Source organism: Amia ocellicauda, chromosome 15, assembly GCF_036373705.1.
Source record: "Amia ocellicauda isolate fAmiCal2 chromosome 15, fAmiCal2.hap1, whole genome shotgun sequence".
In the NCBI taxonomy this organism is placed as follows: domain Eukaryota; kingdom Metazoa; phylum Chordata; class Actinopteri; order Amiiformes; family Amiidae; genus Amia; species Amia ocellicauda.
The window spans coordinates 23280344-23307179 of NC_089864.1; the positions used below are offsets into that span (position 1 = coordinate 23280344).

General features: G+C 39.2%; 2 protein-coding genes across 8 annotated transcripts in view; one reads left to right on the plus strand and one right to left on the minus strand.

The window, feature by feature from the left end:
- The window catches only part of tbxas1 (thromboxane A synthase 1 (platelet)), a 93701-nt gene extending 67066 nt beyond the window's left edge, over positions 1 to 26635 (plus strand). For all 4 annotated transcript variants that reach the window (XM_066724209.1, XM_066724211.1, XM_066724212.1 and 1 more), the window contains exons 11-14: positions 23771 to 23859; positions 24232 to 24369; positions 24622 to 24784; positions 25138 to 26635. In XM_066724209.1, the coding sequence (XP_066580306.1) occupies positions 23771 to 23859; positions 24232 to 24369; positions 24622 to 24784; positions 25138 to 25254 (507 nt within the window). In that variant the 3' untranslated portion in view covers positions 25255 to 26635. The remainder of the gene's footprint in view (positions 1 to 23770; positions 23860 to 24231; positions 24370 to 24621; positions 24785 to 25137) is intronic.
- parp12b (poly (ADP-ribose) polymerase family, member 12b) overlaps positions 11495 to 26836 on the minus strand; it is a 36759-nt gene continuing 21417 nt past the window's right edge. For 2 of the 4 annotated variants that reach the window (XM_066724206.1, XM_066724204.1), the window contains exon 13: positions 11495 to 13894. In XM_066724206.1, coding sequence (XP_066580303.1) covers positions 13785 to 13894 — 110 coding nt within the window. In that variant the 3' untranslated portion in view covers positions 11495 to 13784. The remainder of the gene's footprint in view (positions 13895 to 26836) is intronic. The other 2 variants (XM_066724205.1, XM_066724207.1) reach the window with 2 other exon arrangements.

Here is a 26836-nt window from a genome sequence, read left to right on the forward strand (position 1 = left end):
CTGAAATAACCACTCGTTACAACCGAGGTATGCAGCAAAGCATTTGTGAAGCCACAACACGTACAACCTTGAGGCGGGTGGGCTACAACAGCAGAAGACCCCACCGGGTACCACTCATCTCCACTACAAATAGGAAAAAGAGGCTACAATTTGCACAAGCTCACCAAAATTGGACAGTTGAAGACTGGAAAAATGTTGCCTGATCTGATGAGTCTCGATTTCTGTTGAGACATTCAGATAGTAGAGTCAGAATTTGGCGTAAACAGAATGAGAACATGGATCCATCATGCCTTGTTACCACTGTGCAGGCTGGTGGTGGTGGTGTAATGGTGTGGGGGATGTTTTCTTGGCACACTTTAGGCCCCTTAGTGCCAATTGGGCATCGTTTAAATGCCACGGCCTACCTGAGCATTGTTTCTGACCATGTCCATCCCTTTATGACCACCATGTACCCATCCTCTGATGGCTACTTCCAGCAGGATAATGCACCATGTCACAAAGGTCGAATCATTTCAAATTGGTTTCTTGAACATGACAATGATTTCACTGTACTAAACTGGCCCCCACAGTCACCAGATCTCAACCCAATAGAGCATCTTTGGGATGTGGTGGAACGGGAGCTTCGTGCCCTGGATGTGCATCCCACAAATCTCCATCAACTGCAAGATGCTATCCTATCAATATGGGCCAACATTTCTAAAGAATGCTTTCAGCACCTTGTTGAATCAATGCCACGTAGAATTAAGGCAGTTCTGAAGGCGAAAGGGGGTCAAACACAGTATTAGTATGGTGTTCCTAATAATCCTTTAGGTGAGTGTATGTCTGCATTATATAGTCAAGAGTTTGTTAAATGCTGTATTTAAAAACCATCTCAAGCTCAGAAATATTTATTTGTAACAGTGTTTACAGGTTCAAATAAAGAATAATGAACAGCCACAAATATTCCTGAGTTGTCACATGGCACAGCTGCCCTGCGGACCCTTTGCAGTGTTTTTCATGGCTAATGTAACTGCTGTGTAATGTACAAGAATTGATCAATTCCTTTCTACTCTCCTTTTTTCTGGCTTGGATCTCCACTAATTAGCGGGAGCTTAATTCCGTGCTTCAGCAGACTGTAGCCCAGAATAAAAACAGATAAAGCCCTAATAATGAGGCCATTTATCATTCCAGGTGATGTGATTTCTTTTATAATTACTTAGTTTTCTGCCATTTTATAGGTTCATTCCAAGGCAGTCTATGAGATAATGTGCACATTAAGCCTAGCATACTTGCTGTGCCTTGTAGGGACTTCAGACTGAATGGTTTTATAATATTGAAATGTGCTTGGCTATGGTTCATTTTACATAATGTATTTAATTTTCTAAATATCAATATTTTTATATATGACTTTTAATGTAACATGTTCCAGTTTATAATTCAAAGTTTAAGAAAGTGGCTCTGCAAGAATTCCTTTGAGTTTGTTTTGTGATCAGGTCCACTGCTCACAATATAAATATTCCACGATTCCTATTGTCTTATCGCTGGGGAAAAGGATAGGTTATATACAGGAGGGAGAGGCCTCCCAGACTTTAGCAGGACTTGGTGGACAATCAGGGGAGGAGCGATTTGTGCAAATGTCTCATGTTGTCTCATGTTCCCAATCCCCTCTGTGTGAACCCTTGTCTGGCCACCCAGACTCCCTTTCCAGTTCCACTCTGTCCTTATACGGTTAGATGACCTAAGAGCTTGACAAATACAAGAAATAAATTGCAAAACATGTATTTAATAGGTCATAGGTCCTGGGATAGGCCTGTCATGCCCTTAATGACTGCTGCAGTCCTTTCGATGGAATGACTAGCAGTATCGTTCAGTTCCTCCTTGTGCTCACACCTCTATTGCAGGGAGAGGAACCAGAATACGCAATTCCAGTTCATTCTGTGAGCATCTGATAGAAAATACAAGATTGTGAGTCAAAGTTAAAAGCATCTGTCACGATGAGAAATAGTTTTTCTATCAGCGTTAATGCTGTCATTGTATTGACAGGTGTGCACCACTGATAGTGCATTGTGTAAAGTAGGTTGTATTTCAATGTCTAACATTTTAATCTTCGTAGGCTACATCATTATACAGATACAACCTCAGATTGTGCTTTAAATCCTCCCAGTGTTTTTTCTATTGTGTCATGGGAGGAAAAATAACTGATATCAATGAAGTCTTCAGGTGAATACAAATAGATATGTCCTTCAACCACCTGGTAGCAGATGCATGCAAAACCAGAGATTAAAAACATTATCAGACTGACTTTGACTATATCCAATTCTAAATGCAATTAGTTTAATTCATACTCAGTTACAGATATTGGCACAAGAAGCATGTCTGAAAACCATTCTCAAACTGTCTCAAAAGTCTAGATTTCTGACAACTATGCCACCTAGTGGAGTTACGGGCACCAGGACCCAAGTTTACCAGTACAAAAGACTTCAGTGCAAAGTAACAGAGGAATAAAACTGATTCAAAATATTCCTGTCAGTAAGTGGGGGAATGGGAACATGATAGAAATGGTTTAAACGAGGAATAGCATCTGAAAAAGGTAAAATGTCTGTTCTGGCCCTACACTGGTGTTGACTGATATTGCAGTTACTATCAGATTACAGTACTTTTTCATGTTCTGTCTATGTGGTACAGCCACTTGCTGATAGAGCCATTCAGACACTATGTAATACAGATGAACCCTGATCTGTACTTATAATCTGGAGTTTCTCATTCCCACAAGTGACTTATTGTAGAAATAAAACCATAGAATCTGTTATTTGTCCCTGTTTGTCTCATGGCCACTTTTCCGAGAAACTGTAAACATCATCACTGAAATATTTAGCAGTCTTTAAGAATATCTGGCAGAATTTCACACAGTTTTTTTTCTAATCATTCTGAAGCCGGCTATTGACTCACCTGTACCTGTGTTTACTTGTAGCCTTCCTCCATTGTCTTATATTGCCAATGACCTACAGCAAACTTGACTCTGACAGATAATGGGTATGCTTGGATATACCATTGGTGTACCATTTGGATATACCAAATACCATTGAGACACATGTAATACTAACATCAATACACATTTTAAAATACTATTAATCATAATCATAATCACCATTATCATAATCATAATATCCTTATTTTACTTGGCCACATGCCACAGTTATCCCTGGAATTATGAACTCTAAAAGAAGAAATCAGCTAACAGTGCCATGCCAAGATCAAGCTGCCTTTGTATCTCTTACATTTTAGTCTAATTTATTTAAGCAACACGACAGACCATAGACGTGCAGATGTCACCCAGACTATTGAACAATAACCTTAAACGTCATTACACAGGTACTTTGTTTCATATATTGTCAAAGTTGATCACACAGGATATTTCCTCTAACTGGGGCAGTGAAATGGTCAGCCTATTAGGATCCACCCCTTGCTTTTTGGCGCCACTCTCACAAACTAATATGTTGTGTTTCTGTTCCATTTCCTGGAGACTAAGGGTGAAAAACAAAGACCTGCTCTATAAAGTGAAAAACATCTGACAGAAGTGATAAGATGCTGTATTTTGGGGGTTGAATTTCAATGAGTTAATGATAACCCCCCCTTGAGAATGTTGTAGTAAAACTGACAACAAATGAACCAAAAACACAAAGGGGGTGGCGGGGAGAAGATGTGTGTGACAGGCCTTGTGTGTTTCCATTGTCAGTCTGCTGTGCTCCTCTCTGCACTGAGCCAGTCTGAATACTTGTGTTATTTTATTTTATATTTCTTGTGTCGATTCAGTTTTGACGTGTATTTTTGTTGTTGTTGTTGTTGTTGTTGTTGTTGTTGTTGTTGTTGTTGTTGTTGTTGTGTGTATCTGCACAAACATTTCCTATAATCAAGGAAATGCCATTGGATTTCCTTCACATCTATCTCACTTGCTTGGAAATGAAAAACAGATGACAGCAGTCAGTCGCAATCAGTCATAACACAGCTACCTTGCGAGCTGTGAAAAAAGGAAATTAAAGTGACCAAATTGTATTACCGAATAGACATATTTCTGAGCACATGAAACTTGAAACTGTGTGTGGTTTTATTCGATTTAGCTCATAACCATTTAACCATTTAATCATTTAACCATTTAACATTTGATTCCTGTTTTTTTTTCTTTTTCTTCTTCTTCTTCACTGGATGCACATTATTACTATTATTATTTTCCTAATAACTAAGTGCAGTTCGTTTAAGCACACTGTCTTCTAATGAGTCATGCAGAAGGTGTAAGACTGCAGTGGGAGAGGAGCTGTGCGATTTAAATTACATGTTTCAAGTGTTGGCTGCTCCTGCTGAGCTATTCAACACAGGCGGCACTGATGGCAGAGAGTCTGGGTTACATGTAAACTAGACAAAGAAAGAAAATAACCGCAGTACTTTAACACGGACAATCTTCCGAGCAGCAGCACTGTGCAGACTCCTTCATTCTGCGCACAAGGAGAGCAGGGGCCGTGTGATATTTCTGGGAGCTGCCAGTGAGAAAACCGGACCAGCCAAGGGAATCAATGCATGAAAACGGCTGCCTTTAGTGTCCTAAAAGTGCTCTCCTCAACTCCTATTCACCTCAAGTCAGCAGGAAAAAGAGTTACACAGTTAAAAATGAACACTTCACTGTTCCTGGTGTCCTTGAACCCCAACCCATGAATTGCAATTATAGGTAACCCTTACATAAAATATAACCAGTATCCCTATTTCTAGAGCAGTTATACATAAGCAACCCATCATTTCCTATGGAATTATTGAATACATTATTTTTCTTGCATTTAAAATGATGAACTGAAAGTGTAAAGGGTTATGAAATTGAACAACCGGTTCAGAGCGGATTGTGTTTTGCAATCAAGTAGCACGGAGCTGAAGCTGAAACTGAATGTCTCAAACTCCGGGGTGAACGTCTAAAACTGACAGGTTGAAGAGATTTCCACACACGGCTTTCATCCCACTGCAAATAACATCTGCTCGCTGGTGACCTCAGGGCTTCAAACTGTATGTGAACACATCCTCATTGGAAACCTCTAGTAAACATAACATAAAGTTCAGTGCGGAGTGAAGAAATAAGTGGACCCTGCTGCTGAATTGGGAAGATACAGCTTGGTGAGGGTGGGGAGGCTTTTCAGAGCTGCAGCAGCAGGGGCCAGTCTATTAGAATAGCAAAGGGTTAAGGAAAGGACTTTATAAAAAAGCATTTATTATTCTACGGGGGCAGCAGCTGTCCGTGTTGCTGAAAGAAGCCTATTTGAAAGAGGCAGGGGGCAGCGGACAGGCAGCGACGGCCCCTGAGCCTAGCGGAGGCGACTGCTGCTGAAATATTCAGCAGACGGGGCAGGCAAACGAGCCTGGCTGGAAACATTTCATTATGTGAGATTAACAGGGCCAGCTCCCCGCAGCTCCTGGAGGCTTATTTGTTTGTCTCATGGGCTCCTTCGGCTGCTCTTGAGTAAAGGGGAGCTCAGAAAGTGGCCCACAAGGTCAGAGGAGACTTGTGCTTTCCTCCTGGAACAATAGGCAGGTCTTTGAGGAAGCCAAGGGACAGAGAAGTCTGTAGTGTTCGGAAGTCAGGGTACTTTCCACAGATCTGGGCACCGCACTGCTTTTTCCCATCAGCCTGGCAATACTGAGAAGTCTGCGGCTCCCTATAACACAGAGACAAGGCTGTTTTACTTTTCCTTTATGGGTGTTGTGGTGGTTTGCCTCCTGAAAGACACGACCGCATCATTCTGAAAAACATTTCTCTCTCGTGGGGATTGTTTATGTAACATGGCCGCCAACTTTTGTTCTCATCGTTGCCATACTAACGTCTTTTTGAACATAATAAGTTATAGGTCGTCCCATACAAATACAAGCTGGGGCTGACCTCTTATGAATGTTGCTCTACAAGTTTATGCCACACATGGTATGGTAATATGTAAGGCTGTTTGCATAATCAGGGCATTTGCCGTCAAGGTTCATACAGAAGGGGGAGATACAGATACAGTCTTCACAGCTGCAGCAAGTGTTACCCCCTCAGTACCGAGTGGAGTAAATTCCTTTCCCATTTGGTAGTTTCCATTCAGTATGCAAGTCTAAAACCATGACGTGGTGCAGAGATGGAAATTGTCACTCAAGTCAACTCGCCCGTGAGGCTAATGTTCGAGACGGCCTACAGACTAAAACAGGTCTCCGTCATCTGCAGAGTACTGGAGCCTATCCGTTTGACACGAACCTCTCCTGCTTCAACGGGGATGAGGTATTTAAATCAGCCTGGTGTTGTATTGGGCTCCCAGTCCATATTCATTACAAAGGCTCCAAGTGAACAAAATGAACAGTCTGATCTACAGTACAAAGGCATTTCCAAAAGACTGAAATTCAAATTGACAGGTTTTAATGGATCAAATATTCCACAAATTTACAAAAATATATTTTAAGAGTGAATTAGATTTCCTGCTATTATGACAAACAACTGCAGAGTATACAAGTATTATATTCAGTGCATGTTTCCAGACTTTTGGACATTGTATTCAGTCTTGGCTTTTGTAATCTGTCTTCGTGGCTGTGCTTTTGCTCTCAGTGCTTTTGCTCTCAGTGCATTCATGTTTTTGCAGATAATCTCGTCACACATTCAGTAATCTATAGCACACATGAACTACTATGAATTATATCATTTTGAGAATGTCAGAAGTGCATTTTGGTTTCAGGTGGTTCTAAGAGGATCTGACCTTAAAAATAAACCTTAAAAATAAAATCTTGGTGGTTTTGTTTGTACTAAAGTTGAGGATGAGGTCAGAATTGTGACCTTCCCATGAAACCTTCTGGCGAGGGAATTTTACACTATCAAGCAAGAGTAGCACGTTAACCTAGATCAGAGGTCTTTCTGATATCAGAAGTTCAGAAATAACATACACACACATACACACTGTATCAGTGCAGGTCTATGTGTGTATAGCACAAGGATTTCTGTTTCAAGATATTGTGCTAAATCTGTTCCAGTCTTACTGTGCAGTGTTGGGAGCTATTCTCCTGACGTTGGGATTCAAACTTGCAAACTGGCAAGAGAGGATTCACTCAGCAGCTTACCTTTATGTTTTAAATTATTCATCCTTCATCTTTCCTAAGAGAAGTGGCCCCAATAGATTTAAGTAAAATATATGATATGGTTATTGGCTGTTATTGATGTTTTTTAAAGACTTATTAAAGTCTGAGTAAATAGTGGCCTAAAGATTTTTTTATTTTATTTTATGGTCTCCAGAGTCTTATGGTCGATGTGGCTGCTTTTTCAAAATAGAAATAGCATTTGGTTCCAGGAGGAAATTTTTTTCCTTGTTTGTAAAGACAAAAGCATCAGTGTTTTACCACCTAATCAGTCGATGTTCTTCAGGTTGAAACATCAGCAGAGACATATTACTAGAATATAATGCTTACATAAACAATTTTTTTTTTTTTTTTTTGCACTTTGTTTGCACTTATGTTGTAAGTCGCCCTGGATAAGGGCGTCTGCCAAGAAATAAAAATAATAATAATAAAACAATTACTTTTTAGTGTTAAAGTGTTACATTAAGCTATGATATACACTCACCTAAAGGATTATTAGGAACACCTGTTCAATTTCTCATTAATGCAATTATCTAACCAACCAATCACATGGCAGTTGCTTCAATGCATTTAGGGGTGTGGTCCTGGTCAAGACAATCTCCTGAACTCCAAACTGAATGTCTGAATGGGAAAGAAAGGTGATTGAAGCAATTTTGAGCGTGGCATGGTTGTTGGTGCCAGACGGGCCGGTCTGAGTATTTCACAATCTGCTCAGTTACTGGGATTTTCACGCACAACCATTTCTAGGGTTTACAAAGAATGGTGTGAAAAGGGAAAAACATCCAGTATGCAGCAGTCCTGTGGGCGAAAATGCCTTGTTGATGCTAGAGGTCAGAGGAGAATGGGCAGACTGATTCAAGCTGATAGAAGAGCAACTTTGACTGAAATAACCACTCGTTACAACCGAGGTATGCAGCAAAGCATTTGTGAAGCCACAACACGTACAACCTTGAGGCGGATGGGCTACAACAGCAGAAGACCCCACCGGGTACCACTCATCTCCACAACAAATAGGAAAAAGAGGCTACAATTTGCACAAGCTCACCAAAATTGGACAGTTGAAGACTGGAAAAATGTTGCCTGATCTGATGAGTCTCGATTTCTGTTGAGACATTCAGATGGTAGAGTCAGAATTTGGCGTAAACAGAATGAGAACATGGATCCATCATGCCTTGTTACCACTGTGCAGGCTGGTGGTGGTGGTGTAATGGTGTGGGGGATGTTTTCTTGGCACACTTTAGGCCCCTTAGTGCCAATTGGGCATCGTTTAAATGCCACGGCCTACCTGAGCATTGTTTCTGACCATGTCCATCCCTTTATGACCACCATGTACCCATCCTCTGATGGCTACTTCCAGCAGGATAATGCACCATGTTACAAAGGTCGAATCATTTCAAATTGGTTTCTTGAACATGACAATGAGTTCACTGTACTAAACTGGCCCCCACAGTCACCAGATCTCAACCCAATAGAGCATCTTTGGGATGTGGTGGAACGGGAGCTTCGTGCCCTGGATGTGCATCCCACAAATCTCCATCAACTGCAAGATGCTATCCTATCAATATGGGCCAACATTTCTAAAGAATGCTTTCAGCACCTTGTTGAATCAATGCCACGTAGAATTAAGGCAGTTCTGAAGGCGAAAGGGGGTCAAACACAGTATTAGTATGGTGTTCCTAATAATCCTTTAGGTGAGTGTACATTATAATGTACATTAAGCTATTAAAATACTTTTACATTTTTGTCTCTAATGCTCAGAAATGGTGAACTGCATCCAATTCTGTTTTGAAATACTATGCAGATGATAAAATGAATTACTGGGCAAGTATTAAGCAGGACTGTTTCCTGGGAATTCAAATCAGAGAAAAAACAGAAGTGATTTTTAAATGTATTAAAATAAGCATGTTTATTGTAATAGCCATATACTTAATTATTACTTTGCCTTATAATCAAATTATCATTTTGTCTGCCTGGATTACAAAAAAAATACCTTTTATAATATCTTAAAAAATATTTCCGGTTTAATTTTCTAGTAGCAAATGCAAGCCATTTCTGGATAAAGTGGTTTTGCTTTTCTGTGCTCTTTTTTCTTTATTTTTTTTTTCTTTCCTTCTCTTTTCTTTGGATCAGTTTTTGCCATTATGTAATTAAATAAGCCCCCACATTGTGTGTTTAATCCATTTTCCAAAAAACAAATCTGACTCTAAATGGGAAGACCACATTCTATTTAATGAATCCTCCTATTAATCGCAAAGCTGCCTGCATTTCCTGTAGTGCACACAAATAACAAATCGGATCTCTTGGCCTTTTCCCATTTGCGTTGCTGGGAGCCTAGAGCATTTTCCCACAGCTATTTGATAAAACTTTTGATCATAACTGATAAATATTCAGTTTTTTTTCCCTTCTTCTTCTCTGGTCTTACCCTTCATGAAGTCCATTGTATGTATTCACTGACTGACAAAGAATATTATTGAAAACAAAGAAAATATTAGCATGGCCTAAGAGACTGTTGGTGTGCCATATTTATAAATGATTAGCTACATAGTTTTTTATGCACAGGAGCATTGCATTGTGGGTATTCCTCAATACAACAATGATTTTGCCCGGCTGGAAACAAAGTCATAAATAAGGAAAGCAGAGCATATTGACTCAGTCTTCTATTACATGCCCTGATGCAGGAGGGTTTATGGTTTATGTATTTAATCAAGTCTAAGTGATCTCTTGCTGTTGGCCCACTCTCCTCTTGGCCTCGGGGGATTAAGGGCAGCAATGGAAGATCCTGAAAGGCCTGAATTCTCTTATTTATTTCTTCGGCAGAGAACCCAGAGTCAACACAGCTTTGGATCACTCTCAGGCTGTATAGCTCTGTCCCAGAACATAAGGCTAGCAGGATGACAGGGCCTTGTGGGTTTGACCTTCTTATAACATTGTATCAACTGTTCAATCCTAGTCATTACTTCACCATAGCACTCCCAGCTGCCTCCATGACTTCCGCAGTGTGGTCCAAAAAGGACTATCCCATGCAGACAGAGGAGCTTTATTCCAATTATCATCATCATTATTATTAATATTTATTATATTAACTATTGAGACCATTGACGTTGACAGTCACTCACTGTTTCCCAGGAAAGGTGAAACTTAGTCCCATCACTAACAAACCAAAGACAGGGCCTACAGATGAATACATTTTAAAAAGTATCAATTTTCTTAACACTTGGCTGTTGTTTCGGTCAGCTTTTTGTGGTCTGTCTTTATATATTCGAGCTGTGACTCATTAAGCCGTTAGATCACAGCTTGACCTGCAGGCTTCAGGTAATATGCAGTAAATTATTAATCGTGTTGAAAATCCCTCAAATGGGATTCTTCGTTAAATTATTATGTTTAGGAAATAACAAGATGCATGGAAGTATGTGGCAAATTGACTGTGTAGCTTTGATAGAAGTTAATTCAGTATTAAAGAGCAGGAATGTTTTAACTAAAGCTTCATTTGTTATTATTATTATTATTATTATTATTATTATTATGAAGATGACCTGTAAGGCCCAGACACAAATTACGTATAGGAAGGCTGCAGTTATACCCTGTTAAAGCATTAATCTTTTTAAAGAAATCTAAACATTGTGGTAATTCTGTAAGGTTCTCTAAATGATGTCTCTGAAATGTCAACAGCTGTTTGATGACAGTCTTCGTTAAATATTCCTTCACTTGCTGTTCTCCCAGGATGTTAAAATTAGCACGTGCAAATGAACGCTGGAAACTCAACGTTGTCCTGTCATTCTTCCATGAACTACAGTTCATTGTGAAACACTTTGAGTTTTTTTTGCCGTCAGAAAATTAAATTGATGAGCATTAAATTAGTACTGAGAAGCAAATTTCTCACAGAAGTTGGCATCTGTGGTCTTTTGGAGGAATGCACTAATGCTAGTTTCTCATGCTGTTCTCATGTTTACTTTTAGCAGTTATCAATCACGTGAAAAAACTGGTTAATTAATTACGATATGGTTACTTATAGGCTTTGCACCTCACACAGATGTAAATCAGAATGAGGGCTTCTCTTAAATAACATCAGAAGACTTTAACAAGAGAAAGAACAGATGGCTTCTGCTTTCAAATTAATAAACACCTTAGAAATTAGAAAAATGATGGAAATACCGTTAGTTCTCTGGATTCACTCAGAGATAGCAGTGACACACATCTGATGTTCAGTCTCGCGCTGTGCCAATTGAAGCCCTGTTTTTACCTTGTATTCCAGGTCTTAATTAAAACTGTTGTATGACCTGCATGCTGGGTATTATTTTTTAATTTTAATGTATTTCCAGAGGTTAATACATAAAATGTGAACGTCTATGCCTACAAATGCTGCAATGTTTTCTGCATGTTTGCTTTTGATCAGTTTATTCAGACCACACAAAACCCGAATAAAAACAATATGACAACAATACAAATAAGATATACATGATAAAATAACTAGTGAGTTAAATAATTAAGAATAAAAAACAAAAGTGATTAAAGGAATGCTGTACATGTAATTCATGTTCACAACAGTATAATCTCGGCTATAGGATATCCACACTGTTTGTCGTCTGTTCAATGGTACTGAGTTTGTCCTTTCTGTGAGCTTTGTCTAGTCTCTCTTAATTTCCCAGAGTAAGTGTAATTCTGTCATGCAGACATCTAGTGGGTTTATGATTGCCATTGTCAACTGTGAAACACTGCTGTGCAGTTAAAAAAAAACAATACAAAAATAATGTGTTTTTGTTGAGGCTGCCAGTGATTATGGTGTGAATATGAATAACATGCACAGACAACTTCTCAGGCAACTGCAGAATCTGTCTGCTGGGTATTTATTATTCCGGTTTCTTGTGTTTAAGGGTCATGTGGTCACTTGGTTTGTTGCTTGGGTTTTTCCTTCGTAGTCAACAATGGATCCGGTCTCGTGTTATCTGAGGTGACCTGCAGAGACCAACTTATGAAGATTCATTAACCAGCCTGACCTCAGCACCCAGAGGGACACAGCCCTCTAATCAAATCTCATTACAGTATCCTAATCTACTCAGAAGATTGCAAGTTTGATTATATTTGCAGAAGGGCTTTTATTATTATTTAATGTATTTATTTTCTACGGCAACTTACAGTTTACACAAGAAACATTTTAAAGCATTACAAAATTGCAGCCATACGATCAGTACAAAATATAATAAGAGCACAACCTAGTACAATGAGGGAACAAGTGCAGACATAATGCAGTTAAGTCTCAGGTATGTGCTAAAGTCATTACAACAATGTTGTCAGACATATTCTTGAGTAATGCTGTTTTACCTACTAGTCAGCTTTGAGAAGACTTATTTTGAGAAGACTTATATATCACATTATAAGCAGGAACGGGGACACAGAAAAACCTCTGACAGGGAATGAAATGAATGAATAAATACAAAATGAAACAAAAATAAAGTAAAGGTGATATTTACTTTAGTAAAAGCAGGAGTGCAAGAAACACTGCAAAACATGGATTAACTTCAGATCACATGCTTTAACTTACAATGTTGATATGTAAGTTGTACCTAGACATGATGTTACAATTACTCCAACAGCAATGTCAGGAACACATTTTAATGCAGGGCATTGGATAAAGGAAGATTTAATACCTTGAGATGCAGTCTGATTAGCTCTCACATATTCATATACAACTGTGACTATCTGACACAGTACATCAAGGGAGCTCTCGAAAGCCCTAAATCATAGAATAAGATTCTCCGAAAACCTTGCGGCTGTAACAGACAGGCTTAGATTGAGCACTAAGATTCCAAATTGAGAACTTTAAAGTCATTTTTGGGAGTTAAAGGGATTTACAATCATGCTAAAATAATGTCCTGTATTTTATTTTTCACCCATGAGGGAAAATCTTTAAAAATCCTAAAAACCTAAAGTCCCTGTCCCAGCCTTTGAGGCATAAAGACAAGGGACACACACCCTGTGAAGCATAGACAACAGGGGACAGATACAACCCCTCCAAGTGATGTCACACAGAGACCCAGCCAATAACAAGGCTCTTTACTGCATGGTCCCTGTGAGACTTCCGTTGCCACTAATGACAGAAGGTTTAGTCCAAACCCCAAGCTAGTAGGACCCTCCTCACTTGGTACATAGAAGCTTCTAGAAATGCACATATTTCATGCTCATGAGATTACTGTAGTACTAAGAATCAGTAAGACCATGATTTATGCTGCAAGATGGGGTGTGATAACACCAGATGTAATAGAGTTAATACAAATAATGTACATTCAAATGGATGGATGGTTAGAGATCTATAGATTGATGAAAACATTGAATTTCAATATTCTTCTTCTATATGTATAACAACTTAGTAAATATATACAGCTCTGGAAAAAATTCAGACCACTGCAAAAGTATCAGTTTCTCTGGTTTTACTATTTATAGGTATGTGTTTGGGTAAAGTGAACATTGTTGTTTTATTCTATAAACTACTGACAACATTTCTCCCCAATTCCAAATAAAAACATGAATGGAATGGAATGGCTGCCGTACATGTAGAGATAAGGATTTAAGAAACATTTGCAGTGGTCTCTTCATTTTTTCCAGAGCTGTGTATTTTTCCAGATTACAAAATACTAAAGATTCAGCACCATATTCCAAACCTGTTCAATGCAGAGTGGAGCTCAGTCCTCATGCTCCCCTTCATGAATGTTTGGCTGTCTCTTAGTTTTCATGCAGAAGGAGGGCCACTGCTCATTTTTATTCCCTTCACTAGTATCTCCGATGATCATTCCTAAAGAGACCACAAAAAGCCAGGGAACAAAGAGAACAGAGTGACGCAGGATTCATCCACTCTAGCTAATGCACCAGGCCATATTGAGCTAAACATGTCTCTAATAATAAACACAATGAAAGATAAATCAACACAGAATCAATTGGCAAGGCAGCACAACTGTCATCGCTATGTATTGTATAGCTTGGGTATGAGAAACAAATCAATAAAAACCTATATACTTGTCATGCTGCCAGTCCAGTATTGAGAAGGAGTCCATTCTTTGTTTCAATACACTCCCATTAAGGGTGCTGGGAAAAAACCGTGCTGTGTGGATTAGGAAGAATGATTTTGTTAAAACAATTAAAATAATTAAGCTTATAAGTCTGATTTCCAATAAATACAGGAATAAAAAGAAATGCTCCAGCCTTTCCAGATCTTTAAATGATCTAATAATAGGCTGACATCAACATTTTCAGAAGCTGGAGCTAGTACCTTTTTTAGGATTCACGATTTAACTACCTTAAACATTGCAGGCATTTGTCTGGGGGCTAATTGCCTTGACATTTCACTGCACGTTTAATGCGCTTCCTCCGAGCAGTGTAATTGGGCTTGTTCTTATGTGAGCCTTTTATGAAGATATTGAATTAATCTAGAGATGACTAATTCACTAATCTATTATTGCAGAAACCATGGTTGGTTGTACGGCATATATATACGGTATAGCAAATACCAGCCTTATTAGAAACTGCATGCAACAGCACTGGTCCACAGCTGACCCTTTTCAATTTTCCTGATTGGTGCAAATTGGTAATCATCATTTGCAGTTTCGACGGTCCTGCTTTTTAACTTTATGCGAGTAATGATCTGTGAAGGTTACTTTACCGTTAGTTTGGAGAGTGCAGTCTTTAAAGAGAATGGGATTCTCTCTGCCACTTGGGGGTTTGGGAAGGATCGCAGTCACACCACCAATGGCAAAACCGAGAATTACATGTGTGTGCGCCAAGTCAAATTTGGGCTGTAGTGAATTACCAAACTTCACGAGTGCAGAAGTGAAACCTGGCGTGTAAATAACCCTGATCTCTGTAATACAATATATTTTTGTAATTCCAACGCATTACAATATGGGAGAAAACATTTTAATCATCTTCTCCAAATTCATGTTGTCCTTTATGAGTAATTGTTTTTCAACCTTTTTACAAACAAATCTGAAATTTTAATAAAAAATAATTCAGGAGCATACTGTCCTCTGAGGTGTAATGTTTGACAAGCCTCCTATATGTGTGATATTGCCCTAAGGCTCAACATGATCTCCAGCCCTACAACCCATGTATTCAGTGTAGAAAGAGTTAAAGCTCCCTAATGAATCTGCAGAGGGAAATATATCTCAGGGGGAGAATAGAAATTCAGACCTGAGATACACTGTTGATTTTATGGTCTTGTCATTTGTGTTGATGGGAATTATTATTATTATTATTATTATTTTTTTTATTTTTTTATTTTTTTTTTTTATAAGAGCAGCTTTCTAGAGGCAAGGCAAGAAGAGGGCATTTAAGCCTTAGACAATAAATGCTTGGAAACATCAGAACAAAGAAAGAGGAGAGCTGCTTCTGGTGCTCAGCCGCTTGCTTTTCTCATATAATTGAAATGGTAATTTGCTGCTGGTGACGATGACCCTGGTCAGACTCAAATCCCTGCCCTATCTGTGCATAATGTATAGTCAATGAACAGATATGAGACATTTATGATTCGACAGCATACTGCCTATTTCCGTTGCAGAACAGTTTCGAATATTAAAAAATGTGTATTAGAAGACACGGTTTCAAGTTGAGACATATGACAGCTGGATTACTTTATTGATATACGGGTGTGTGTGTAATTTCTGAGCTGTTCACTCCAGAGAAGATTTATTTCAACATGTTAATGGATTTTGAAATCTGTTTTGCTGGCATCGGTATAGAATACATGGCATGATTAGGGCACTTACAGTTTTTGGATGCCAAGCTGTCATATTTGCTAATGTGAGGTGTACTAAGGCCTGTTATAACTTAGTAATTGTTATTCTTGTGTGCATTGGAAAGATTTCTGTTACTGGCCAGTCATTTATTTGATGCTCCGTTTGTTTGGGTGAGTTTGCACAAGAAATGATGGGAAACTGGTTTGTTTTGTCAGATGTTTCTGTTGGATTAGCCTTCTAGACCTCGGGCCACTTGTAGTCCTCAGTCCACTTTGCCAAAACCAACTATAAGACAAGCAAGCCATGGAAGAGGTCATGAACACTCAGAACTGAGTCCGTTCTGTGGTGTTTCCTGTTTATAGCTACACAATCAATTTCCCTTTACTTTTTGTGTGGCGCTAATACAGCTACACAAGAAAGAGAGGTTGAGGTGGTACATCCAGCTACTGTTTCCTTAGGTGCCTTGGTTTCAGTGTCTGTTCTTTACTTTCATTAAGAGTTTCAGAAAGAACTCCTGCTGTTTATGATAATATAATAAAATGATACATTATTTAGCATACCCCACTAACTGCAGGAAAGGGCACCGTGCAGTAATAAGTGGAGCCGCAATCAGTCTCTTAAACTGGCTTGCCAGTTTAAGTGACTCTTAAGCTAAAATATTGTTCCACTACTGATAATTGTGGGATTGTGTTTTGTTTTTGCATTTTTTTTACAATTACCCTGTTTTAACAAATCTCCTAGAAATGCATTTTAGCAGAAATCATGTGCTTTCTGGAAACATCAGTGCATATACTGTACATCTACCAACATAGTAATGTCACAAAACTGGGAAATGAATGCAATGATTCAAGAAGAATTAAACTGAAAACACTTCAATGTCTGCCCAGAGTTCTGACCCATAGAACATCCCTGGGATGAACTCAAACAATGAATCTGGAAAAGATTGCAGAGGCCAATTTCTCTTGCCACTTTAGAAAGTTCACACAGTATGGCAGAGCATTCCTCTAGCTGTTTAACAAAGGGGCGGCACAAACATTAAGGCCGCCTGTGGGCTAACATCCTATACAATCCATTGTAAACAGATGTCATTTGGTATTTGTCTGATGTCTCATTTCTGCTCATAATATAGTGCATAACAGTGGTTCACATTATTTCAGAATACAATCACCTGTCTCTGTGAGGTTCCTTGGTCAGGTAATTAATTTCAAGCAAGGACTTAATCATGAAGACCAAGGAGCTTTCAAAGCAAGTCAGGGATAAAGTCATTGAAAAACACAGGTCAGGAGAAGGGAACAAAAACATATTGAAGTCATTGAATATCCCTGTGAGCCCAGTGTACTCTGTTATCAAGAAATGGAGGGTGCATTGTATCACCCAGAAAATGTCTAGGTCAGGCCATTCCTCCAAACTGAACAACCGAGCAAGAAGGAAACTGGTGAGTGATGCCACTGTGAGGCCAATGAAAACTTTGAAAGAGCTCAATGACTGAGATGTGCCATCACCAATATGCAGAACACTTCACAAAAGTGGCCTGTATGGCAAGAATCCATTACTAAAAATAAGCCATCTCAAAGCACCTGAGTGATCCTGCAAAATCATGGTCAGACGACACCAAATTGGAATGTTTTGGTCTAAATGCCAAGCGTTACGTTTGGCACAAACCCACAGCACATCTCCCAGTCAACAGTCAATACTTCAGAATACTACTGAATAATCAAGTTTTTTTTTTCTCTTTAGTAGCACTAATATTTCAGTAACTTTTACAAGATTTTACAGTGGTATACTGGCATAATTACAGTAAACATGTTTACAGTCAAATTCACAGTATGACACTTTACACTCCTGTGTTACTGTAATAATGACAGTAACTTAATGGCAAATCTAGCTGCCAGTAAGTTCATGTAAAGGTTACTTTTTTTCCCACAGTGTGTGACATTTGAATTCCTAATGACCATAAGTCCTTTGAATTGTCTTAATACTTTTATGGCAGATGACATGACATATTCATATGTACATTGACACTGCCTGACATTAATGTTCTCCAGTAAATTGTAAACATTCATTAGCTGCCTCCTTTGAGGAAAATTGATAACACAATGTTGATGATGATACACAGCTAAAAATGTGTGACAGAATTCCCTGAGTAGGTGCAGATGCGATTGCTAAGTAGGGGGAATATTTTGATGAGAGAAGTTATCAGTAGATAGGGAACATATTAGGAACACATCCTTGGTTTTATTTCCAGAAGGTTAATGCATTTGCATGTGAATCACTAAATTGTAATGATTCCTCTTTTCACTGTTGCATTTCAGTTAGATTGTCTGTGTGGCCCCACAATTTTGACTACCTTTGTGTACAGTCTAGTGTATATATATATATATATATATATATATATATATATATATATATATATATATATATATAGTCATATGAAACTGAACATTATTTTATTAGTTAGAATGACAGGCAGACTCTAATAGTGAGTGTGGATGGATGGATTTACCTTTGTTTGAAACAAAATAGAAAACTGACGAGTGGCAGAGAGATTTTATACATTGTAATATCTAGGCAGCTTTAAATAAACTATGATGTTGTTTTTCATGCAAGTTTTGAACCATTAAAAGACAATGCAAACTGACAGTCATTAAATTTGTGTATTAACAATACCCCAAAGCCATCTTTTACGGTTGAATATATAAGCTCCCGTCACTAACAATAACAAGAAATACTTCAGGTTTCTATGGAAACACTGTAGGATATTTGTGATAAGAAAGTAATGCTATCTGGTCTGTTCTGTGTCTAACATACTTATCAATGGGTCTTCAGGGCTAATATTCAAATGAGGATAGAATAGGAAACAATTTCTAAAGATTTGTCTCAAAGGGGGAATGCTGAACACATACTGTAGGTTAGGCAATTGATATAAAGACACTGGCATTGCATGAGCTGCAAGTCAAAAGAAAAGAAAATGAAGTTGCTTTTGCTGTTAAGAAATTTAAAAATCCTCTTCCCAGCAGGCTTCATAATTAACACCATTGGAGTATAAATAAGTTGACAGGGTTTTGCTTTGACTACAGATAAGCATTTCCCTGCAGTTTAAGCCAAGTTGGTTTCAAACATGAAAATGCAGCAAGTCCATCAAGCAAATAATCAAAAAGTATTGTTGTTGTGTGTGTTTCTTTACAAACTTAAGTAAAACAAAATGAATAGGGCATGCTAAGCCCAAGGTCGTTAGTGACAAACTGACAAATTAATCAGTAGGCAGGCTTAATGCCTCCTGTCCCTTGGCCCTGAGACAAAGGCCAACTGATCTCTCTAGGATGGTGATTGTATCATTTTTATGTGTTATAGTTTGCTTGGTAATTTTGCACTTTTCCCATGTTTTGTTGGAGTTAACCCCCACCTTAACCACATGGCTTGGGACATGCTGTACATTTAATTTGTCTGTGTTTTACTAATGAGGGTAAATATTGTACATATTTTTGTAGACGTGGGAAAAAAGTAGCTTTTATAAAATGTACAGTGAGGGAAAAAAGTATTTGATCCCCTGCTGATTTTGTACGTTTTCCCACTGACAAAGAAATGATCAGTCTATAATTTTAATGGTAGGTGTATTTTAACAGTGAGAGACAGAATAACAACAAAAAAATCCAGAAAAACGCATTTCAAAAAAGTTGTAAATTGATTTGCATGTTAATGAGGGAAATGAGTATTTGACCCCTTTGACTTAGTACTTGGTGGCAAAACCCTTGTTGGCAATCACAGAGGTCAGACGTTTCTTGTAGTTGGCCACCAGGTTTGCACACATCTCAGGAGGGATTTTGTCCCACTCCTCTTTGCAGATTCTCTCCAAGTCATTAAGGTTTCGAGGCTGACGTTTGGCAACTCGAACCTTCAGCTCCCTCCACAGATTTTCTATGGGATTAAGGTCTGGAGACTGGCTAGGCCACTCCAGGACCTTAATGTGCTTCTTCTTGAGCCACTCCTTTGTTGCCTTGGCTGTGTGTTTTGGGTCATTGTCATGCTGGAATACCCATCCACGACCCATTTTCAATGCCCTGGCTGAGGGAAGGAGGTTCTCACCCAAGATTTGACGGTACATGGCCCCGTCCATCGTCCCTTTGATGCGGTGCAGTTGTCCTGTCCCCTTAGCAGAAAAACACCCCCAAAGCATAATGTTTCCACCTCCATGTTTGACGGTGGGGATGGTGTTCTTGGGGTCATTCCTCCTCCTCCAAACACGGCGAGTTGAGTTGATGCCAAAGAGCTCGATTTTGGTCTCATCTGACCACAACACTTTCACCCAGTTCTCCTCTGAATCATTCAGATGTTCATTGGCAAACTTCAGAAGGGTCTGTACATGTGCTTTCTTGAGCAGGGGGACCATGCGGGCGCTGCAGGATTTCAGTCCTTCACGGCGTAGTGTGTTACCAATTGTTTTCTTGGTGACTAAGGTCCCAGCTGCCTTGAGATCATTAACAAGATCCTCCCGTGTAGTTCTGGGCTGATTCCTCACCGTTCTCATGATCATTGAAACTCCACGAGGTGAGATCTTGCATGGAGCCCCAGACCGAGGGAGACTGACAGTTATTTTGTGTTTCTTCCATTTGCGAATAATCGCACCAACTGTTGTCACCTTCTCACCAAGCTGCTTGGCGATGGTCTTGTAGCCCATTCCAGCCTTGTGTAGGTCTACAATCTTGTCCCTGACATCCTTGGACAGCTCTTTGGTCTTGGCCATGGTGGAGAGTTTGGAATCTGATTGATTGATTGCTTCTGTGGACAGGTGTCTTTTATACAGGTAACGAGCTGAGATTAGGAGCACTCCCTTTAAGAGAGTGCTCCTAATCTCAGCTCGTTACCTGTATAAAAGACACCTGGCAGCCAGAAATCTTGCTGATTGATAGGGGATCAAATACTTATTTCCCTCATTAACATGCAAATCAATTTATAACTTTTTTGAAATGTGTTTTTCTGGATTTTTTTGTTGTTATTCTGTCTCTCACTGTTAAAATACACCTACCATTAAAATTATAGACTGATCATTTCTTTGTCAGTGGGCAAACGTACAAAATCAGCAGGGGATCAAATACTTTTTTCCCTCACTGTATCTATTAGGGGAACTAAAGTGGCCATTTCCCCCCATCTCAATTAGCTCTGTGTCTAGCAGTGAGCGGTCAAGGTGATGTGTTTGCAGAGATGTTTCCAAGATGGATGAGTCCTCTAGCTCCACAACATCCTTTTGCTTTTGAAGACACCAAAACCCTGCAGTGCCCTCTACTGAGTCTCAAGATTTCCTGTCCCTTTCAGGTCTTCCATTAACGATTTAGTGCCGGTCTAGAAATTTTTGTTATTCTTGTCTGGCTTCCTGCTGGGGATTGATGTGAATCCGCACAAGGGCTAACACAGTTATTAGACCGGAAATCATCTGTATTTTGCCTGGGAGTCAGATTCAACCACAGCTCCAGATGTTGCAGTCAGAAGGCCGTCTTCTTGTCATCTGATGCCTAAATGCAAGGTCAGTGGGAGATGCCCATGCCTTTACACTGTATGCTATGGACATATCTGTGCGATAGCAACTTTCTTGGATGTGTTGGCTTCATATTGGCATCTTTCCGTCTTCATATACAAGTCTTGACTTAACGACTCATCTTACGCAGAAACCCAGCTGCTCTGTCTGCCGCTGAGCACTCGTTAGTGGAATGTCATTCTTTCTGGAAGTTTTTGCCCAGGAACGAGAAATGACAAGAACACTGGCTAATGAACGTATTTGAAAATTGCTGCAACACAGACACAGCACTCACTGGTGCTCAGCGTCACTGCATTATATTACAGGGCTCTGAGACATTCGTCACCCCTTCACCCTCATGGTCGACTACCCTGGCTAATGCGAAAAATGACTAGAGAATGCTTTTTGAAACGTAGCATAATTTTCATTGCAACATGAAGGCGTTTGGTGGGGGTGGGGGGGTGAGGCTTGTAATAGCTGCAATCTTAATGGAATTCTGTGCGGTGGGGTGGCTGGACATTTAGGAAGAGACCAGATGTATTGGTTCATTGAAATTAATTTGCCGTCTTGTGTGAACTGAATTGCTGCTCTTTGTTTCCTTTGTCACAGTTCTGAAAGAGGAAAGAAAGTCATGCAGGACCAGTGACACCTTTGTTATTTGCGGATAATGGCAAGCAAAATGCCACAGCCACAGCGTTCTCTGTGAGCTTCATGTGTGTTGCTGAGATGGGTCATGATTTTTGTCCAAGTCTGTGGGATGTTTTTCTTCAACAACAGCACACAAAAGCTTATTGGTTTAGGTGCAATGGTGGGAGAATATAGTTGACTAGTTTGGCTGTCTAAAGTATGGTTCTCGTTACTTTGAATGAAATGGAGGACCTTCTGAATTCCTCTGATTGAGAAACTAGTATTTTGTGTTTCTCAACTTCCTGAATATTCCTTCAAGGTTCTCATATAACAAACGCATAAACAGAGTGTGACTGGAAAGGAAATTGCAAATTGCATAAATGATGTGGACTGGACAACCGCATTTAACAAGACTAATTGGGTATGAGACCCTGTTATGGTGACATCACTTCCCTAGGCTTTCAAGAGAGTACAACCCCCCAGCCACTGGGGACTGGTCTTTATAGTGCAGTGGCTTGGTCACTTGTTTGGACTGCGTAACTTGGGTGTGTTTGTGATGGTGGTTTGAATCACATTTGACCACATTTGCAACATGTTCTCCATATTTTCGACTTATCCAGTATATAGGAAGGAAGTTAACAACCTCAGCTGTGTAAGATTGGCCCTGTTAGTCTTAATTTGAGCATAAAAGCCAGCCCAGGATGACTTCTTTTCAAAATAATCCAGCTTTGAAGATTTAAGAATGGCTCAGGGTTATACTTCAACGCATTATATCTGCACTGCTTTAAAATCTTTAGTACATAACAGTGTAGTGGCACTTCTCATTAGAGTCGAATCCCTTTGCATCGGAATGTGCAAGCTAATCAGGGCTATACCACTGAGACCTCTGAACTGCACCTTATATTAATAAGAAATGTTTCTTTTCCTCCATTCAAACAGACCTACATTTAATTGGTGTGATTTATCACAGTATAATTGGCCAGAGATTCACCTAACTATAAGGTTATAAAAGTATTCTCTTAAAAGTTTTTTTCTCTTATACTTTAAAAGCAAGCACACAAGGAATTACTTTGATATTTGTCTTGTCTGTACTTGGAAAATCATCCTTAATTAAAAAAATAAAAGGGGCATTGGAAACCATAACCTATTTTATTATTATCTGTGACTTGGGTAAAGCACAGATGTTAATTTATCACCAAAGGTAGGCGTAACAGTTTATTATATCATCTTCCTTATTTTATATTATAGATTTGTTTAGCCCTACAATTTATAATAGTATTGTGTGTAATGTTCTACTATTAAAGTACTTACTTGTAAAAAGTAATTATGTTTATAATTGTTCTGGCGTATGTCTATTATAATTGAATGTAAAACATTCTGAGTGAGATAGACCCCCACAGTTTGGATCACCTTTTGATGGTTTATCAACATTCACAGAAATTCAGAATTCCCAATATATTATTCTCGTTGACAGTTTTCTGCTTTCTGTTCGGTCTCTCTCTATAAGCACAAGACCTCAGTATATAGCTTTTGAAATAATATTTTCACAGTGATGGGAGGGAGGGGGAGGAAGAGAAGTGTTGATTTGCTGCCCTCTAGTGAGAATGTTCATCCGCAAGAAATGTCTAAACATAGGACGTGGGTTTGTACCTCTTTGTACAAGTGTTCGTTTTAGGAATCTGAAGGCCTGGTTATTTAAGTAGAATTCATTAGCTCATCAGTTTTCCTCTAAAGTTTGCAGGTTTTCCACAGACTCGATACATTTTTTTTTTTTTTATTGTATGATGTCTTCCTTTTCCTGTAGGATGCACCAGATTACAACAATGTTCAGGAGCTACTGTACTTAGACATGGTCATCTCAGAGACTTTACGCATGTACCCTCCTGGATTCAGGTACATTTCAGAATTAATACATTCATATATACTTCCAATACCTACATGTAAATGAAGAAATAATACAATAATAATGTATAATGTACTTACAAAGTTAGACAAGACTGAAAAGGCCACATTATCACCTACTGTAATGCTTACTTAAAAAAGAGGTTTGTTCTGAGATTATTTTTTTTTAATGAGTGTTGAGTTTTTTTGTTGGTTGAAAGGTTAACCTACCGTTTTGGATGAAATATGCAGAGCACATTCATTAGTTGGCGAGTTTTCTTATATTGGCCTAATCTTGTACTTTACAAAAGATCTGAAGGCTGTATGCTATGCTTTTGTAATGGGATAGGCTTGTTTTGGTTTCCCCTGTTAATTTCACCACAGGTTTGCCCGGGATGCTGCAAGAGATTGCACTGTGAACGGGCAGTTCATTCCCGCTGGTAGTACAGTTGAAATCCCAGCTGGTTATATACATTATGACCCTGAGTTCTGGCCTGACCCAGAGAAGTTCATCCCGGAGAGGTAGGAAACAAGGTCAAATCAACTTTCAGAATCACCCGCTGTAATGAAGGCCTTGGAGGTCGGAAATGAGCATGCAGAAGATAATACAATACCTCATCATTTGAGACTATTCATAAGATTGTTATTAGATTGTGGGTCTTAACAGGGCCGTTCCCATATAGTCAATTATAATTATCCTCAGTGGCGGGGTCTTGTATACCTCAAGAATGCAAACATGTCAACAAGAAATGATTGTTTTCTTTTGCTGTCCAGGTTTACAACAGAGGCAAAAGCCAAAAGGCATCCGTTTGTGTATCTCCCATTTGGAGCCGGACCGCGTAGCTGCGTGGGGATGAGGCTCGCCCTGCTGGAGATCAAGATCGCCATGATTCGCGTTTTCCAAAAGTTCTGCTTCGAAACCTGCCCGGAGACCGAGGTGGGTTGTTTGTGCTGCACTATCATCAAAACCCTGTGTCCAACTGAGATAGGCATTCTTTAAAGATCATAATTTGTTTTTAAGGTAAAGACTTCAATGAAGGTAATGTGATTAGCTTGAACTTGATAGTGGTCCAAATAAATATCATAGAAATAAAATGAATGTTTATTGACCAGTAAAAATGGCGAATGAAATCCACATGTACTTCACATTGCTGAGATTCAGTGATGGAAGGCTGTTTGGTTGCATGATGGAGTCAGAGAGGGTCTGTCTGACTGTGGTTTACATTCCTCTGAGTGCACAAATGAAAGAAATAGCCCTTTTAACTGGTTCTGTTTGTTTATATCTTTCAGATCCCAGTGGAGTTAAAATCCAATTCAACCTTAGGACCCAAAAATGGCATCATGGTCAAAATCCTGCAACGCCAGCCAGCAGCCGGGGAAATGACCTCCAATGGAAAAAATGTATAAAGCTTGCCCTGCATTGTGCCTTCCATTGCATTGTGCCTCCTGTCGCCTTTTCTGGTACATACGTTTTTTAACATTATATAGGAAGTAGGGTTCTCAAGGGATACAAAAATACAAGAAATAGAACTTCAAAATGCCCATTGCGTGATAATGCATGCAGTGCAACCAATACAAAAGTCATATACAGGATATTCATTCATGGATATTGTCACAATTATATTAAAAGATTCAATGAAGAGTAGTATCAGTGTCTTACTCTCTTCAGCAAGGGAAAACCAGCGCCATGTCAGTGCCAATCACAACGGTACAAGATGCAGCGAGCATGTATACTTAATAATAACCCCTATTCACACTACTCGGATTATTACATTTTTAAATGTCCATCCATCCATCTTCGAAACCGCTTGTCCTGGTGAGGGTCACGGGGGACGCTGGAGCTGATCCCAGCAGGCATAGGGCGCAAGGCAGGCATACACTCAGGACGGGACACCAGGCCATCACAGGGCAACACACACACACATACCTACTGGGCAATTTAGCATGGCCAATTAACCTAACCTGCATGTCTTTGGACAGTGGGAGGAAACCAGAGTACCCAGAGGAAACCCACATGGACACAGGGAGAACATGTAAACTCCACACAGACAAGCACCCAGAGCTTGACCCCCGGAGCTGGGAGGCAGCAGCGCTAACCACCGCGCCGCCCTTTACATTTTGAAATGTAACGAGCAAAATGAATAATTGTTATGAAAATGAGTATAGCCTTCCCATTCTCAAGATTTCGAACATGTTAAAGTTCAGAGCATTCTAGTTTTATTCACATTTGTAGCCATGACATTTACAAGAAAGGTGCTTCTCTTTTGGCCACTCCTTGAGAGACCAGATGCTATACTGAACACAGAGAACTATAACGATGAGTTTTGAAATATGCACTGATATGGCTATCTATGTCTAGGTAATTGGTAGACTAACATAAAAAAAAAAAAGTGTCTGAAAGTTGTGTTGTAGGATCTCCATCAGGTTTGTTCTGATTAGTTTACTAATACATTAAGTGGCTTCTCGGGGAAATAAACTCTTGAGTTTCGCTTAATCTATACAAATACTAGCCAAAACCAATACATACGTTCACTGCAGAATTGTAATTCATTGACAACCCTAATAGGAAACTTATTTTTAAATGTTGAAGGGAATCCATGTTGAAAATCAATATGTTGTTGTACATACATAAACAAGGTGATTGATTTGTGAGAGATTTGTAAAAGCTTTTTCGGTTGAGGGTAAAAATCGGCTTTCAGTCTCTAGGAAGTAGTTATAAAAGCTGAACTGTGGACTGAGATTGTGTATGTGTGGGTAACGGTTAATAAAATCTAACACATAAAATATATTTTTGTATACATCGTTTTATTTTGAGGGGGAAACTCATGGAGTCCATTTTGCAGCGATGTCAATCGCTTTTGAAGGTCATCCTGTTTCTATAAGAGAACACTTTACTGTGGAGGATTTCTTTGTTTTGCACATAGCAATGCACTACAGATTACAATGATACTGACCGAGAGAATAAGCAAAACTATTCCACAACAGTGTT